This window comes from Sparus aurata, chromosome 10 (assembly GCF_900880675.1).
Source record: "Sparus aurata chromosome 10, fSpaAur1.1, whole genome shotgun sequence".
NCBI classification, from domain to species: Eukaryota; Metazoa; Chordata; class Actinopteri; order Spariformes; family Sparidae; genus Sparus; species Sparus aurata.
In genome coordinates this window covers 23315851-23333694 of record NC_044196.1, presented here as the reverse complement: position 1 = coordinate 23333694, position 17844 = coordinate 23315851, and the positions used below count along the sequence as shown (strand labels likewise).

The 17844-nt window shown below is 39.7% G+C and overlaps 1 protein-coding gene across 1 annotated transcript in view; it reads left to right on the top strand.

Annotated features, from left to right (window-relative positions):
* The window catches only part of adam19a (ADAM metallopeptidase domain 19a), a 202218-nt gene that overhangs the window by 130750 nt on the left and 53624 nt on the right, over window positions 1-17844 (top strand). Inside the window, exons 5-9 of the mRNA XM_030431403.1 lie at window positions 2855-2931; window positions 9434-9617; window positions 13504-13569; window positions 14186-14257; window positions 14661-14827. Of these exons, the coding sequence (XP_030287263.1) occupies window positions 2855-2931; window positions 9434-9617; window positions 13504-13569; window positions 14186-14257; window positions 14661-14827 (566 nt within the window). The remainder of the gene's footprint in view (window positions 1-2854; window positions 2932-9433; window positions 9618-13503; window positions 13570-14185; window positions 14258-14660; window positions 14828-17844) is intronic.

Sequence of the window (17844 nt, the reverse complement as noted above, 5' to 3'; positions counted from 1 at the left end):
AGCCCATTGGATTGCATCCACATCACATCCTCTACATGTAACCAGACTAATCGCAGAGTGTTGGCAGGGACAGCTCTCACTGACAGCTGATCTGTATGTTGGCTCTGACAGGGCACTCACCGCTGCAGCTGCTGTTCAAATGAAAGAGCTCATTTCACTCTCTGATAAGCTGACAGAGTATTTTGAGCAGTCAGAAATCAACATGCAGGCATAATTTAAACCCCGTGGTGATAAATCTCTTTTCAACATTAACAGTAGGTCTTTAGGCCCGCAGGCAGAGCTGCTTCTGAAAATCATGAAACGCTTGATACCTTTGCGCTTTAAGGTAGAAAATGTTTAATTCCATCTGACTTTTTCGTTCCCTTTCTTTTGTTCTTACCTTTTGTACAAGTTATGTAAGTTAAGTTAGTCATTTTAGGGTGTTGAAAGTCTTTTGTTTACTCAGCCTTTCTTTATCCCAGAGAAATGAACTGAAATCTGAGGTTTCACATTTACTCCTGGCCTTGTGTTTACAGTCCATTGGGGGTATAACGGTAAACAAAAAGTTTGGTACGTAGTCAGTGTTGTGGATGGAATTTCCAAAATAAATCTCTAAAGAGGCTGTTTTTGTCATCTACTTTAAAAAATGTAAACATATTATGGTTGTTCACTGGCCGTTCTCACTGTCACATTATGGCAGTCATCCCCTTGTTATGAAAATGACAAAAATACATTCTCCTTGTTTACTTTCCTTCTTCCACTCTGCATCCAATAGTCCCTAAATATAGGAAACAGTCAGAAAACAGCTCAGATTGAACACATTTCAATCTATAATCACACTCAGACCAAAAAGGGCAGGTGCAGAGTCAAAAATGCACAGAACAGGAAGCAAAAAGATGGCCCGCATACTGCAGGAGCTCCAATATCCACTTATTTAATGCAGCAAAGTAGGGATGCTGCTCTTCATCAATCAGACTAGAGTGACATTGCAGAATGCCCAAGTGTGCTGTAGAGCACTGTTGCTTCAAATGGTACTACTTTGGTGCATTTAATAAAGGATTATGCAGCCCTGTAGTTTAAGAGCCAACTTTTTGTTTCCAGATTGAAAAATACACACTTAAAAGTGACCAGAAACAAGCATTTCAAAAGGTTGGAATTGACCCTCAAAACATTACCTTGGGAGATTTCCCTGGACCCACCTACTTTTCCAGGTTTTACCTGCCCATGTTTGTTACAGAAGGAGTAATATCAGAAGAGATGCATAGCTTTAGACAGGGACAGGGATAATAGAGGGAAACAAAATAACAGATCATCTGTCATGCAACATCCAAAACTCTTGACGAAGAAGTACACAACAGTGTGTTTTATCATGACATTGATGTTGCTTGTGTATGGAATTAGATTTGTGCCAAAAGACACAAACAAAACTTCTTAAATGTCAAACAAAAACAGGAATTTGAGAGAACATAAAACTCATTTCAAAAATAAAACTTAGAGCTGCAATCAAATAATTTGTCAAATAGTGTAAAATATTGGTCTTTTACTCTTCTAATAATGCATTATTTTGTTTACGGTTCCCTCTGCTGGTCTCTCTCCACTCAGACTTTTGCGCTGACTCTCAGCTTTGCGCTCTCTCTGCAGTTCTGTCTCGTTTGCGCTCCCTGACTTTTTGTTTGCAGTTTTGGCACAAACCTCTCGGGTGGGCGGGCCTTTTCAGCAGAGCGTCCCCATTGGCTAATTAGTTGTTGACTGACACAGCTCAGTACCTATGTGCAGATAGCTAGCGCGCTAAATGAACCAGGCTTTAAAACGGAGAGAAGAAGAGATGACGATGACGACAACGACACTGAAGAACAATATATGTATGTCATAACTACTTACACTTCATTAGTTTTTCTTGTTGTGGGTTGTTACTGTTGTTCTTCATTGTCGTCGTCATCTTCTTCTTCTCTCCGTTTTAAAGCTGGGGTCGTTAAGCGCGCTAGCTACCTACCCATAGGTACTGAGCTGTGTCAGTCAACAACTAATTAGCCAATGGGGACGCTCTGCTGAAAAGGCCCGCCCACCCGAGAGGTTTGTGCCAAAACTGCAAACAAAAAGTCAGGGAGCGCAAACGAGACAGAACTGCAGAGAGAGCGCAAAGCTGAGAGTCAACGCAAAAGTCTGAGCGGAGAGAGACCAGCAGAGGGAACCATAAACACAATAATGCATTATTAGAAGAGTAAAAGACCAATATTTTACACTATTTGACAAATTATTTGATTGCAAGTTCTAAGTTTTATTTTTGAAATGAGTTTTATGTTCTCTCAAATTCCTGTTTTTGTTTGACATTTAAAAAGTTTTGTTTGTTTCTTTTGGCACAAATCTAATTCCATACTTGTGAAGGCAGTATGGATATCCTTGCTCTGTAGGATAACAAGTCTCCCACAGTGAGTCACCCCAGCACCACCTGAACTGCTTTGAACTCACACATATCACACATCTGTGCAGCCTGCCTTCTTAGTATTATAGTTCCTTGAGTTCTGCTTCTTTTGTTACAAGTCTGGCAAATATATCTCTAGTCCTCATCATGATGAGTGAGTGGCCCGAGCTCCAGTCTCCACTCACACATCATCATCAGCATTTGCATATCCATATCGATTAATCATACTCATTGTTCGGATACAGTGAGCTGTATTTTTACCGGCAGCTGTAGTCATGAAACAGGAGTGCGTGGCCTGCTTAAGGGACACAAACACCGCTGAGTCAATCCAGCAGATCAGTTCATTGTTGGCTGTACCAGAGGCATGTCTGCATAATCTGCATTATCATAGCATTTTAAAACTTTCTTCCACAGGAAAAATGAAGCACTGACAGCCATTCTGTTCTCTTGCAGGATCACTGTTTCTACCATGGCCATGTGAGAGGACACCCAGAGTCCTGGGTGGCTCTCAGCACGTGCTCAGGAGTCAGGTACAGAAACCAGATTTAAAGTGTTGTTGTTACTTATGTTACCACTTTGGTTAAAGCTGCACTGACTTCACTTGGAGAAATTGCAGTTGAACACATAGGCTACTGTATTCAGTCTGATGGGAAGGTAGTAAACTAGTTAAATGAGACAGACACTGTTTCCTCTGGGTGGTTTAAAGGTTCAGTGTGTAGAATTTAGGGGCAGAAACGCAAAATAATATTGGCAGTGCTGGTTTAAATTTCAGAATAAAGGTACCAAAACTACCAAGCACAGTAACAGTAACAAGTGTCTGGGTATAATGGCTACACTGTACACATCCACTTACAGGACTGGATTTAACATCTTACTCCACAGCTGTTAAGGTTATGTTTTTTTTTTTCTCTGGGAGAAGAATATGTGTTTTTGAATGTTTTATTAACTATTGGGTGTGATTCTACTCAATATGATAGGGGCTTCGTATCACATACTTATCTTATATTAATAGATGTACATGATATGAGTAGGAAAGCATATACTTCACTGCAATTCCTCAGCTTCAATTCCTCAAAAGTTAAAAATGGTTGCCAGGTGGCAAAGGAGCATGTAGCTGATCCCTTGATGAAATAGCAGATCTTCAACAGCTTTGATCCAGTGTCCATATTTTGGGAGTGAGGACCCCTTCCATTTACATTAGATGATCCTTCTGGTCAGAAGTGAGAAACAACCTTGGCTTAGGCTTACATCCAAAGGAGCTGCTGCAAATACTGCCTTAGACGCACAGTAGATGTAGCATTGGACTTCCATGACATTGTTGAAAAAAGTTTTGAATATGAAATGCCATGAAACGTCATAATTTTGGACATAAACCAAATATGTGGCATTAAGTGGCTGAGGACTGTTTATACTGACCACGTGTAGGATCAAGATCACTGTTAACCTTAGCTCACCTAGCAGTGGACCAGTGGAGAGGATGTTCAATCTTAAATTTAACAACAGCAGTCAAATAGAGCATGAATAAATTATATGAATAGCTTTTTTCCAGGCACCGCCCAGATCTTTAATGTCTTCCTCCCATTTCTGAAAGGAGGGGAAACTGCGAGAATAAGAGACCCCAAAGTGTGTGAGCTGCAAATATCTGTAAAAGGACTGTATGCTCTAGGACAGTAATTTTACTTTTAAATGTTATCAGGAGACTTTCTTATCTTTCTGCTTTGCTGCTTCAGTTGACTGTCACATCCCATCACCTGGCTCACTCTCACAGACTCAGGAAAGCTATTTGTTTATTTTATTATCAATAAAAGTTTGGATGGAGCAACGTAAATGTTTGCTAATGAGCCTAGAATCCTCCCTCAGTGCATTTAGGTGAAGTTTTGTACAAACACAGAAAGTTCAGCTCACACTGTCAGAACTTCTTCTTTTTTTGCCGGATTGTCGTGAAAATGACTAATTTGATCCTCTTTGGGGATCCAGGCAGCAGTTTTAAAGTCTTAAATGTTCACAGCCTCAGACAGATTTTAATGTGGAATGCCTTGGATATTGAAGGCTCAGATTGAAGTTTCTCCTGGCAAAGATGCTTCACGTCCTGAGGATGTGTGTCGCAAAAAATATTATTCACGAATTTGATCCAATAAAAGAGACATCAAGTTAAAGCTCAGCGGGGCTTTAGTATGAATTAATTCCAAAGTCTGTTCAGTAAATCTAAACTGATAGGAGTTTGAGAAAGTTTTTCATTACGCTGTAAGAAAATCTTTATATTTTCTATCAGATAGAGGCAAGTTCAGTGCCGCTCCAGTGCTGACACGTCCGTCTGCAATCTTCAGTCCCTCTGTCCTGATCCGGGAAGGTAGCCAGATGCTGCTTGTTGACAGCAGCTTTGATGGGAACAGAGCAGACGTGGGGGAGAATAGAGAGCTGTAAGCCAACGGAATGTAAATGCTTTCTAAATGTCCAGTCATTCACAGCGCTGTCCAAATATGAGCTGACCGACACAAGTTTGTTCTTGGACTGAAGACAAACTGAGGTTAAATGAGGTCTTTTAGATGTCCCAATCACACAGTTTTTTTTCTTTTTTTTTTAGTTAGCTTGAAATTCCTGCAAAAGTTATGAGCATAGATGCACTCATATGCATTTATTTATAAACCTGCTTTTTACCACCTTTGCTTCTGTATTTTACATCCCAACTCATCAGTCTGCAACGAGACACGCATGGAAGCTCAAGGCACGACAGCTGATCAGCAACATATTTATAGATCCTGACAAATATTCTTACAGGTCATTAAACTGCCATAAACCCACAGTAACACTGTCAGTTATTTCACTTTAAAATGGGTATTTTTCGCAAAATCATCTATAAAATCCACGACCCTGAGTAGAGTGCAGACTAATTCTGTATTACTTTAATGATTCAGACTTTGACTTGATGATCTCTGCATACACTCTCAGTATCATCAGGCATATATGAAAACAAATATGTTTAATTTATAGTTAATTAACCCTTTAGTTAATAGTTATTTAACTGTTAATAAACAATGATTTACTGTAAAGTGACAATACTGGTTGGTTAATGAATACTGTTAAGTTCATCTATAAGCATTATTAATGATGTTTATAAACCTTTACAACTGATTAATAAAATGGTTTATAAACCATTTTTTTTAATTGTTAACAGTGACCGTTTAATTTTAAGGAAGTTTAATTCAGTATAAATTTACAACTCAACCAATCTTCCACGTCTGAAAAAAGTTAAACCAAACTCAAGTCATTCCCGTATTTTCGTCATGTGAGTTTGATAAAATTATTTTCAGCTCAAAGTCAACTGACAATACTTTCAGACTCTAAATAATAAATAAATCAATCAATAAAGTAAAAGGATGATACCTGATCCCCTGGGGCCTACATTGCCCACAATGCAACTCAGCTGTTGTCATTTCAGTAGGAGATTTGTGTGTTATGCTAGAAGAGGTTAATGTTTCCCCAACAACTAGAAATATGCAGATGCCTGAAATCAACCAAGTTCTTTTTTTTGTGTCAGGCGAAGGTCTCAGGGTCAAAACGTGAAAAAATAGAAATGAAGATTAAACATCAGAACACTGCTGATGATGCTACAGGTCAAGCGTCCCTGTGAGCCTCTAACTTTGGGCGAGCGGCATACAGTTTATTCAACTTTATAGTGATGAATTCTATATTCTTTTAAATAAGAGCCCAAACTGGGTTTTAAAATGTGTCTTTCTTTCAAATCAGTAGTGTAGAATAAGCTTTAAATCCTACACCAACAACACTGCATGCAATCAGGGACAAAACCCTGACTGAGGAAAAATAAACTCATCTATTCTGTCTCTTATCCCATTCTATCTGTTTTTTCTTGGATTCATAAATGATTAACAGTCATTTTAAAGTGCCAGCTGACCTTTGCAATACTTGTAGTTTTTGATGATAACATAATAAAATCTTACTCATTATGAATCGCACTAGAAAGTTATTGCTATTTTGGGAGGCAGAATCATGGCATAACATGATAATGTCAGAAAGATGGGGAGCGAAAAGAATAAAATCAGTGGAAAGATGAAAGAGGTTTGGTGTGATTCAGCAGGGAAAAGGCGCCGTGTTCTTCCAGATTCCATAATGAAAGTGTTCTGTCAACGGTCAGCTTTTATGCACTGACATCTTTGAACATTTCCTGTGCTAGGCGACAGCGTAACCATAAACTATGAATCATTAACATCCTACAAAACACAACAGTGTGACTCCATCTCTGTCTCCGTCAGTCCCCATTGCTCCCGTTGGCCAACCATGGCCTGGATTTTAATAAAGAGCTGTGAAAATGACAATGTTTTTCTGATTTTATTGCTGGTATGTGCATTAGATGTGTTTGTTATGATGAAAGAGTTTTTAAAGTACCTTGATGGGACTATTTATTGTGCTCCAGCTGCAGTGTTGTGTGAAATACCATCATCTTCTCAGTGGATTTTAGGCTTTTCTTTTGAATGGCCAAACTGCACAACCCTGCAGTGCTCTCAGGGAACTGGTGATTATGCAAACGAAAAAATCCCATGATTGCAAAAATTGCCAGTAACGGGAGGCCCCCACTGCCAGGATAACAAAGTTTCTGATCAGAACTTTTGTTCAGGTTTCAGCAGTGACCTTCTCTGTTCTTATCTGCAGTCTCCCAGCAGTTCTGTGTGTTTTCATTTTCACTCCTGCCCACAGCACCCAGCTCATTTTCCCTGCCGGCAACTTTGATGGCATAACAAGCTGCTTTGTATTGACTCAGGATGAATTACACAGTTTTAAGGGAAATTGTTAAACAGCCTTGGACACATAATTACTATAGAACAAAGAATAAAAGCTACTGTATTTTCTCAAAAAGCATGGCTCTGAGCCCAGCCTGCCCATATGGTCAGCAATGTGAACGAAATATCTGGCACAACTCCTTTCACAAAAACTGTGATTCCCTCTGTGCCTTTGTGTCTGTGGTGAAATAAATAGCAGCTCAGACAAGGTGAACTAGTTTTCATACAGACTTTGAAAGCATATAGAAGCACAGAGAGCAGTGTCTGCATGAATCATTATTTATTAACATCAGGACAGAGATGGAAATTCACAGTCATGATTTCTTTGTTTTTACTTTTTATTTTATAAAGACAAATACCTAAACAAAAGCTTTACATCTGCTTTTTACAATTTTGATATTAGTTTTCCTAATATCATGATTCAGGATTTGTCATTTTGCAACAGCATTTTGTATGATGACATTTCTGTTTGTATAAGCCACATGCACATTAAAAGAAAATGTAGCATACTAATTAATAAACAGTAATCAAGTCAGAAAAGTAAACTATGTGTTTACTCGAGACTTCCGCCGACCAAGCCAGCCACCTTCTGGTTTAGCTTTTAACTTGGATAGCTGGAGGTAAAATGATTTAGCCATGTGGCTCTTCTAGACTTTGTAAATTTCATTGGACCAAATCCTGACACTGAAACGAGTAATTTTGCATGGGGTTGTGAGGCTCTTAAACAATTATACACAGGTTTACAGACGGGTCTTTTACAATGTTCGCTTATGGGAAAAAGTCTTTTTACACAGTTTGGCCACTATGAAAACTGGCTTCAGTGCCTGCCGCTCTTCATTGGGGCTTGATCTTGACATGCAGGCCAGCCGTCTTCTTTGCAGAGGAGCCAACCGCGTTAAATACTCCTCCTCATCTGAACACAACCTTTGGGGCCTCAGGTGTTGAGAACTCATGGATTTATGGATACTGTAAATGTTTAAAACATGTATGATCATCAGTCAGTAGTGTTTTTTCTTAAGGATTCTGAAAGAGGGTTAGGTCAGAAATGAAGTGTCACCTGTCAGAGGTCAGACACCACTTTCTGTTATTGAGGCAGTCTGATTGGATGGCGGTTTACTGAGTAAGTGTAGTCAGTAGAAGAAAAAGTCTGTCTGGATTGAACAAGAGGCTCCATCTCTACCTCAGTCTCTCTCGCACACCCTCATACACACTCACACACATTGTCAACATATTCCCCAGACAGTCACTGTGGCACAGTGTCTGTCTTTGCTGGAAATTGTCTTTTTATTGCTCTTTGTTGTCTAGGACAAGTCTTCAGGCTACACTGTTAAACATCATTGTGTTCTGTGAGGATAAACTTCACCAACAGACTGAAACATTGTCTCCACATATTTCAACCTCTTTTCAGTATCCTTTTTTACTTAAATCAAACTTTTTTTGAGAAGATCTTACTGCTGTTTGCTACTAACGAGTTTTAAACTGGGAGATGCAGGAGAGATGAAGGAAGGGTGCAGAAGGATTTTTGATCTCTGGAGGTTTTATATTTGTAAAACTTCTAATAAACTGAAAAAAAACTGTTAAAAATCTTAGATTTTATCACAACTTAAAGTCTATCGGCAGAGCTGGAACTCGTGGACGTGGCCAGCAGGGTAAACTCTACTGCGCATATTCAGTAGTCGGCATAACCAGGAACCTTTTTGCCGTATGCACTAGTCGAGCAGTTCTCATTAGTTTGAGTGGCTGCCATCTTTGCATCTGGTATCTAGTTTTTCTATATAAATCTATGAATTGAACCTACTAATTTGGGCACAGTGCCTGATTGATAACATTTTTTTCAAACATAATACCTCTAAAGTCTAGAAGAGTTGGAAGTGATCAGACAGGCTCAGTAATGTCTGTGGTACAGCAATGTGTAGCCTGTCAGTGGTTCAAGTTTAATACCAAAAAACATGAACTTAAAGTTTCCGGAGGAGAAATTAAGTCACACTTTGAGTCTATTTAAGAAATGAGTTGGTTTCAAGGTGACCTCCATTCAGCGGTCACATCCTGGTAACTTAGACTATATGCATCTTAAAGGTTGTGTGTTCTTAATAACAACAATGGCAGCAACAAAAAACGGTCCTTGTTGTTTCAGGCCTTCTTTTCTTAACCTTTCCAAGAAAACCCTTTATCCCTTTTCTTCCCACAATCTCAACAGTCTTTACTTCTCTCCTTTCTGTCCTTCTCCCTCCCACAGAGGCCTGATATCCTTGAATTCTAGTGACATCTACTACCTGGAGCCAATCAGCAGTGTGGATCCTCTCCACCATTCACTGTTGAGAGTGGAAGAACTGCCACTTAAAGGTGGAAACTGTGGCCACGGTCATCATACCTCGCAGTCCAACCACATCTCCAACCTGCTCACATCATTTCATTCAAGGGTTAGTCTCCCACACTCCATTCATTTGCTACAGAACATGGCCTGACAATATGAGCTTGTTTTCCTGATACAAGTAAGTAGTGTGACAGTTTTGTTGTCAATACTAATATGAAAGAATCAGTTGTGTTGTGGGAAATATAATGTAAAGATCATTAACAATTTCATCTCTGGTTACCAAAAGCCAAACAAGTGATTTTCCCCATAGTTCTGTTGCCAAAACATCTAAAATAAATAATTTAATAAATAGAATAAACAGAGAAAAAGATTTTTACTCCAAAACAGCAAAAACATTTGAAGTAGACAACCTTGTAACTATTTTGCTCAAGGGTTTTAATGTTATTTAGATGCAAAGGAAGTCTATATTTCTCTCCTGGTGACAGTTTTGGTGGACATGGGTTCATTTTGATAATAATGTTGCAACCAGTTCTGAGGGGCTCAAGGCTACAGCTCTGATTACAGCCTTGAGAAATTCTGTATGTGCCTGTTTTGATAACGTTAGCTAATAAGCAAATGAGTGATAATTCTCTGCAGCGAACAACTTTTTTGGATAATTTCATGACATCCCAGGCAACCACAGCATGGATTTAATTCCAAAGCCAAAACCTCCACCACTGGCTTCAAAAGGACCATATAATAATTGTTTGACTCACTGCAACGCTTGGATACTGAACACAGCATCGTGATGTTAATTCGATCCAAAGCCCCTTTAACAGAAGAACAGTTGAGATATTTTGGATACACTCAGTTTTGGCATCTACCATGTCTACTGTCCAGAAATACAGCGCTCCATACACCAGAAGATATTATTCGCACTGTTTTATAGTTGAAATCTTGGAGATGCAACATCTCATAGTACACACTTATGATCTGTGTCACTGTTTTCCCCTTTCTAACTTTAGCATATTTTGTATTTAAAATAGTTATATAAGTCAATCTTTTCCCCTCTTTGATTCAATCTGTGTTAATTTTGTTTGTGGATTGAAAAAATGACCCAAAAGGAACATAGCTGTAAGTTACTGTAGCTGTAAATGTCAATTAGAGGATATTGGGGAATTAAATAAGATAGACACAGTAGTCCATCTTAAGTCTGTTAGCAGGAGCACTCTGCAGTTTTGGGAAATGAATGTTGATGAGAAGAGAAAGAATTTCATTGGCTGATATTTGTCTGCCTAAACAAACTAAATAAACAACTCTCTTTGTTTTCATGACTGAATAAACTGAAGAAAAAAACTGTACTTAAAGGACTATACTGTTTTACCCTCTTCATATGTGGTGGACCTTTCTAGCTTCAAACTGTTTTTTGGGACCTTATTTTCCTCTGAGAACAGCTTGTTTATTCACTTGCACATAGCAAAAGCACAATAGATATTTACTAAGAACTCTAATGCTGAGGTCAGCGATGTGTCACCAAATGCTAGCAGACACATACTGTACTGTGCATATTCTCATATATATTAGTAATCAAGCACAGTACCATTGTTAACACATAGTTCAAATTTGTATTCCTCATCAGCTGTCATTCAGCCATTAAGCAGCACAAACACTTAACAATATCCATCAGCCTGGTGCTTAATGCGCCTGGTGTCTTCACAAGTCATCACAAATTTCCAGTGGGACCGTTTAAACTTTTTGTTGTGTGTAAAGACACTAAATTTAATAGTGGGTCAATTGGAAAAGACACAAAAGAGTTAAATAGTTATAAATCATTGAGCACCTCCAATGGAATGGACTGAGTTGTAAATGTTTTTTGAAACTAAAAGCAACAACCACAATGGAACATTTGGCTCTTTGGCATATGGAAACGTAATATTGAGTAAAATTGAAATTATGGCTTTGACTCAGCTTTTCAGGTCTGTTAAGGCCATGGCTGCGAGTGAATTTCCTGAGCCTTTATAGAGAAGAAGAACTAAACACAAGTCTAGTTTGCTCATCTGCAGTTATGAATGATTAAAAAGGCTCCACAGTGGCCCATTTTGCCTTCATCTGTCTCCACCGCTGGGACAAACAGTCTTTCTTTGGGTTTTCTTCTCATATTTCTTCCCATATTTATCATTTTCCCATTTACGCTCTCAATCAATTTAAACTGTTCTCATCTTTCTCCCTCCCCTCATATGCTAAAGCCCTCTTAGCTCTCCACCAGGGCATCATCCTTCTCCACTATTTCTTTATCTTCCTCCCTCCTGCACCGTACCCCTTGGCTCCCCCAATTCCCTCTACCACCACCCATTAATCCTGGGTTGTTATGCGGGAATGCCAGCCACAGCAAACTCTAGAGTCCTGAGGCTTTTGCCACTATTTGCCTCGCAAATAAACAATGCAGTGCGTTAATGCATTAGTGTGGGTGTGGATGTGCGTGTGTGTGTTCGTCTGAACACTACAGGCTGCCATCACAGCTCAGCAGACTCCTCGCCAATCAACAATACTGGTGTTAAGTCCAGACCGAGCCGAGGCAGCAATCTTGCCACGTGTAAATCAATGAGTTTTAATTACAGCAGAGCCTTTCCCTAATGGCTGTAATCAAGTATAAGGAGGGTGGAAACTTAATGATGGAAGGATATAAGGAAGCATAAAGCCTTGTAAACACAATGGCATGGATAGATGTGAGGCTACTTATAAATATTAGGCTTTTCACTCTTTATGCACCACTTTCAGACTGCGTAGTTTTATTATTTCCTCATATTAGGCCAAATAATCAGGACTGGTTTAAGGGAATGTTTTGCAGTCTTATACTGACACCAGTACCAATCTACCTGCATCAGTTCCACATTCCACATGTTCCACATTTCCACATTTTTATATTAAGTATTTTCCCCAGAGTTATATTCCTGTTAGTGAGTAACAACCTCTGCAGCATCAGGACCATAGTACACTGAGAACCTTGATAGTAATGGGGATAAAAATTACCACATTCCACCAAGAAAACAGTACACTAGACATTTGTGTTCTGTGGTTCTCTTTAGCAGAAAATACAACTGGTTCGTAGTTTAATTGAATTGCCAACTCTTGGAATATATAGTATACAACAGAAGTATAGCACCATGTTGTATAATATAGTATATAGTTTAGAATTATATAGTACAGTACAGTATTGTAATAAATAGTACTTTCTATTAGAGAATTGTACTGTTGCATTATTTAATATAATATAGTACAGGATAGTGCTGCTGACAAAAATCAAGCACTACAGTCATAAATTACTTAAAGCAGTAATGGAGTGATACAAAGTGTGTCTAATGGGATTTCAGTAACAGTACAGCAGTTACTATGTCCAGGAACATGTAGCTACCCAAAATTGTTTATTGATGTTTTATCCACAACACGCCACTTGTGCCAGTGTGCCTGCAGAAAAATATCCTTGTAAAAGAATCATGTCGGTGAAATGCCTACAGAGTCAGACTCTACGTTTTCAAAATGTAGCAACATCGAAGAGTGAGATTGTGTTTAGTTTTGCCTCTGACTAAAGGCAGCACTCACAGAGAGTCCTGATCTTTCTGCTATCTTCTTTTTCCCATCTTTTCTCTGTATGTTCATTAAGTAAAGTTTTACAGAATTACCTGCGGTGACAGCTTGCGGCTAACTGTAACTGTAAAATGCCCATGTTAAATGCTGGGGTTTTTAACATGGGCTGTTGTGGGGATTGACTCACTTCTGGAACCAGCCTTAAGTGGCCGTTCAGGGGACTGCAGTTTTTGGTACTTCCTCACATGCTTCGTTTACAGCCCCAGAGGTTGCTGGTTGATTAGGCAATACAATATCACTATGATGATGAGTATAAAATAGAGTGGTACAATAGTGTAATACAGTATGGTATAGTGTGTTGAGTAATCTAGCAAACCAAAGACTGCTATCATGTACGTAATCATGTTCCCATCTGCTTTTGTCTTTAGGTTAAAAGGAACACCTGGGGTACAACTAAGTACATGGAGCTCTACATAGTGGCTGACAACACACTGGTAAGCTGACAGTAACTCTCCTCCTGCCCCTTCCAATTCCCAGCAGAGTATTTCTGTGCACATCAGTGTGAGTGCCACATACACACACTAAGTCCACTGACGTCAGACAACCATCAAATTACACACCAGGGCGGAAGCACGGTCCACATCTTAAACAATTATCTCATTGAGCTAATGGAGCTCTTTCATACTGAGAGCTCTGAGCTGACATGGTGAGGTAAAGCATGTCGAGATAAAGTGGAAGGAGTTGTCTGCTTAATAAGGGACCGTATTTAGGTGGAATTCAAAGGTGGGAGGGCGTTTAGATAGACACTAAGCTACAGTGATGAGATGCTATATCTTCATAAAAGTCAGTTCAGGGTTCTATCTGCTACATTAATGCCATGGTAACAGCACATGGTGACCAATAAGGTTCTGGTCCTCTCCTTCTGTAATTGGTATAATTATGATGATGAACTGGGTATAAGTGATAAAGCAGGACTGGTTGGATATTAGTGTTGTTTTCATGAGCCATTAGTCTCTGCAAAGAACTTTAGAAAGGATTGTCTCGAACATTTGATTTATTTTCCTGACCTCATTCATGCACTAATACGCCCCCATCTTCCCCTTCCTGCAGTTTAGACGGCAGAATAAGGACTATGAAAAGACCAAGACAAGGATAATGGAAATTGCCAATTACGTGGATAAGGTAAGGCTGGTGGGTTCTGCTGCTGCACACTGCAGTTCTCCAGAGAACGAACAGCTCCATTTAGCAACTCATAGTTATTGTTGTACAGTTGTGGCATTCTGTGTCTTGATCTCATTTATTACTAATCTACTTTGAAGTCTGATGTCTTTGATGGTCCAAGTAACTGAGTAAATGAGGGATTGAAAAGTCCAAGTAAATGAGTGATTGAAAAGTGTACACAAAAATCTGCTGTTCACTGAAGCCTCATCAGGATTTAATCAATAGTGTCCTTCAAGAGCCCTCAAAGAGCAAATGGGGAGAAATTGTCTTATGTGACCAGACTGTATTATGGGAGCTTATGACAAGCTTGTGAACAACCATGTCAGTGTGTGTAGGTACATATTTGTTTTTTGTGTGTGTTCAGTTTTATAGGGCTCTGAACATTCGTGTGCCTCTGATTGGTCTGGAGGTTTGGACCGACAGAGATCAGTGTATCGTCAATGAGGAGCCAAATGCCACTCTCTGGTCCTTCCTCCAGTGGAGGCAAAAGCTGAAGTCCCGCAAGAAACACGACAACGCCCAGCTGCTAACGTAAGCAATGGACATACACTAACACACACACACGCATCTTACCTATGTCACCATGTCCTGGTGACATGTCCTACCACAACCACTATTTACCTAACCTTAAACTAACCCAAGCCAGCGGTGTCCAAATTGGGGAAGCAGCTTTTGTCCCCAATTGCACATTGGTGTGTGTCCCCAAAAGTGACAGGACTCAGTTCTATTCTATTTTTCTATTCTGGTTTCAATAACTTTTGAGGACATTACATAGATGTAACCCTAACCCTAATCTTAAACAAAGTCTTAACCCTAAGACTTAACGATTAACATTATAAGGACTAACCAAATGGACAAGTGCACCAGAGTTTGTTCAAAGTTAGGTATGGAAACGGCAAAATGGCAAGAATAGTGCAAATACCTCACACTACTCCATCAAATATCCTGAACTGCTTGAAGTGCTCAATTTTGGAACAATAATAGATATAGAAAGACTTTTTCCATGGGCCAAATGGGTGGAGTTTGAACATATTCTATTCTATAATACTAATCAGGAGCAATAAGCAATCATATGCATTTCCACACCAAGGAGGGGCCAACAGGGGAATCTAGGGCACAGTTTGTATTATGTAGGGGCTTGGAATAGAACCCTTTTGGTTGGTAGATGATTGCGCTAGCGCCTGAGCCACAGCCACAAGTACCAGTGATATGAATCAGAATCGAGCAGCAGATGATAACCAGTGGAGGGTGCGGAGGAGTGGAGCAATGAGGGAGACCTTGGGAGTTGAAGACCAGCCAGGAACAAGTTGAGCGTCCCCAGAGCGCTTGGATTTCCACCATTTTCTTTTAGCTGTCAGGTTGGTTCTGAGTCTGTAAACCTTGAAGTTGGAAGGGTCAGGAGAGCCTCCCCAGAGGTAAGAGGACTGAGAGTCCAGAGGGGAGGACAAGTCAGGTGAACTGAAAGGACAACTGAGGCAAGACAAACATGGAGTGCAGGTTGTGGCAGATAGGGACAGTATGTAGAAGGGTTTTGAGAGATGGAGAGAAGATGGAGTCGTAGCCAGAGAGGAACTCTGTCTTGCAGAAAGCTGACTGGCAGTCCTACAGGTTAACTGTGACAAGGTGTCAAATGTGTGTGAAGCAGGTGGGATAGATAAGATAAAACATTTTGTAGCGATGTTGCGAGCAGGTACGTTGTCTATAGTATTGGCCAGAAGAATGGTGTACAGGAACGGACAGCAAACACGTAGTGAATGAAAAATAAGCAGACAAAGAACAGGAACAAGGTTGTTTAATAGACACTGCACTATTTTCAGATGTATTCAGCCCAACCCTAGATGCAGTTAACCATCACTTGCACAAACCCCAAACACCAAAACAGAAAATACATTTATGTACGTTTACCAACAGCTGAGTGTCTGTGTCCAAAACCTGGAAGAAAATGAAGCGCCATTTGTTGATATCCTAACCATTATAGCTAATTAATTGGAAGGCCAAATGTTATTAAGCAAATGCTTTTGGACTGTCTTGACCAGTCTTGTAACTGAGTCACTCACTCAGTCACAGACACAGGTGTTTGTAGTTCTGGCCCCAGTACTGCATGTACTATCACCTTTTGACAATGTGAAAACCGAAAAAGAATGGCTCCATGCAAGTCAAATCGAGCTGAGCTGCACCATGCAGTGGAACCACAGCAATAACGTGACATTAAGAAGCTAAAGAGCCAGATCTGTTACGTAGGAGTTTGTAGAGACCGAAACAGAGCTAAAAAGGAATTAATATTGATTACATTCATCAGGGGGACGCAGCCAGTAATTCATGTTAATGTGAGGGATTTCTAAGCAAGCAACTGTTTGCCAGAAAGTTTACCATGTCAACTTATGAAGGGACGATGTGTTTGTTGTGTTCATAACTTGTTTCTGCTGCCGTAATGTTGTTGAAAAGAAACAGTTAAGGCACATTTGCGATTTTAGGAAACATGATCGATGCATGTCCTTCCCCCAAAAACATTTGGGAAGCTGATTTTTAAACATTTTGAAATCTACATAATGTAACTTCGAACTTAACTATCTGTACCTTCACTGTAACATCTTCTTTACTGCCAGTTGTTGCAGTGTTGCTGCATTCCATGCACAAATTATTTATTCCAGTTTATGTGATTTTCAAACAGATATGTATTCGTGTCAGTGTGATTTCAGACTATAGTGAGCGCTGGACTAGTTTTTGCGTCCACCTGAACACAAAGAAATCGGATTCACCCAGGTAAAGAACAGCCAAGCTAAATCAAGAGCAACAAAAATAGATATATATTTTTACACTTATGACAGCCCACAGAGAAAAAACATCAATCGATAGATAACGCTGCCACTTCACTTAACTGTGTGTAAAGTTTGCTGTCACATTAGTCAGGACCAAAAATAATACTGAATAAAATAGTGAGACTTACAACAGAATCTAATGTGTTAGGATCAGCTTGCCAGGCTTTGTTGAGTGTTCTACTACAGTGGAGAAAATCAGAGTAAGAGATCAACTAAGAGACAGACAGAGAAATGGGAGACGACAAGTTTGATGCACACAGCTGTATTTTTCATTCTAGATGCAGCAGTGAAGTCCTGTCTCCTCACCTGCACAAAGCTCACCCAGGATGTTTTTTTGCCAAACTGTGGGCTTTTTTTCAGTGTGCATAAACAGAATTCACAAAAAATGTGACAACATTGTGAAATCTACTAGAACTTGCAAGAAAAGGGAAGCCAGAGTGACTGTTTGACAGCTGCCCACACCACAACCAACTGCTACTGCAAAGTGTATTGTTACAGGGTCAGAGTTTTTTGCAATTATGGCCCGTATAACAATACATTCATATATTTGCTTCTCAAATAGGAATTTCAATTGTTAAGTATAAATTCACCAAGAAATCAAATCTACTCTAGAATGCAATGCAGTCTGAGTGCACAGCAGCTCTGTGGCTGAACAGATCCACCGTTGACACTGACAAAGGACTGCAGCTGTTGCTGCATCTGCTTTCACCAGCCGCTTAACTGCTTACG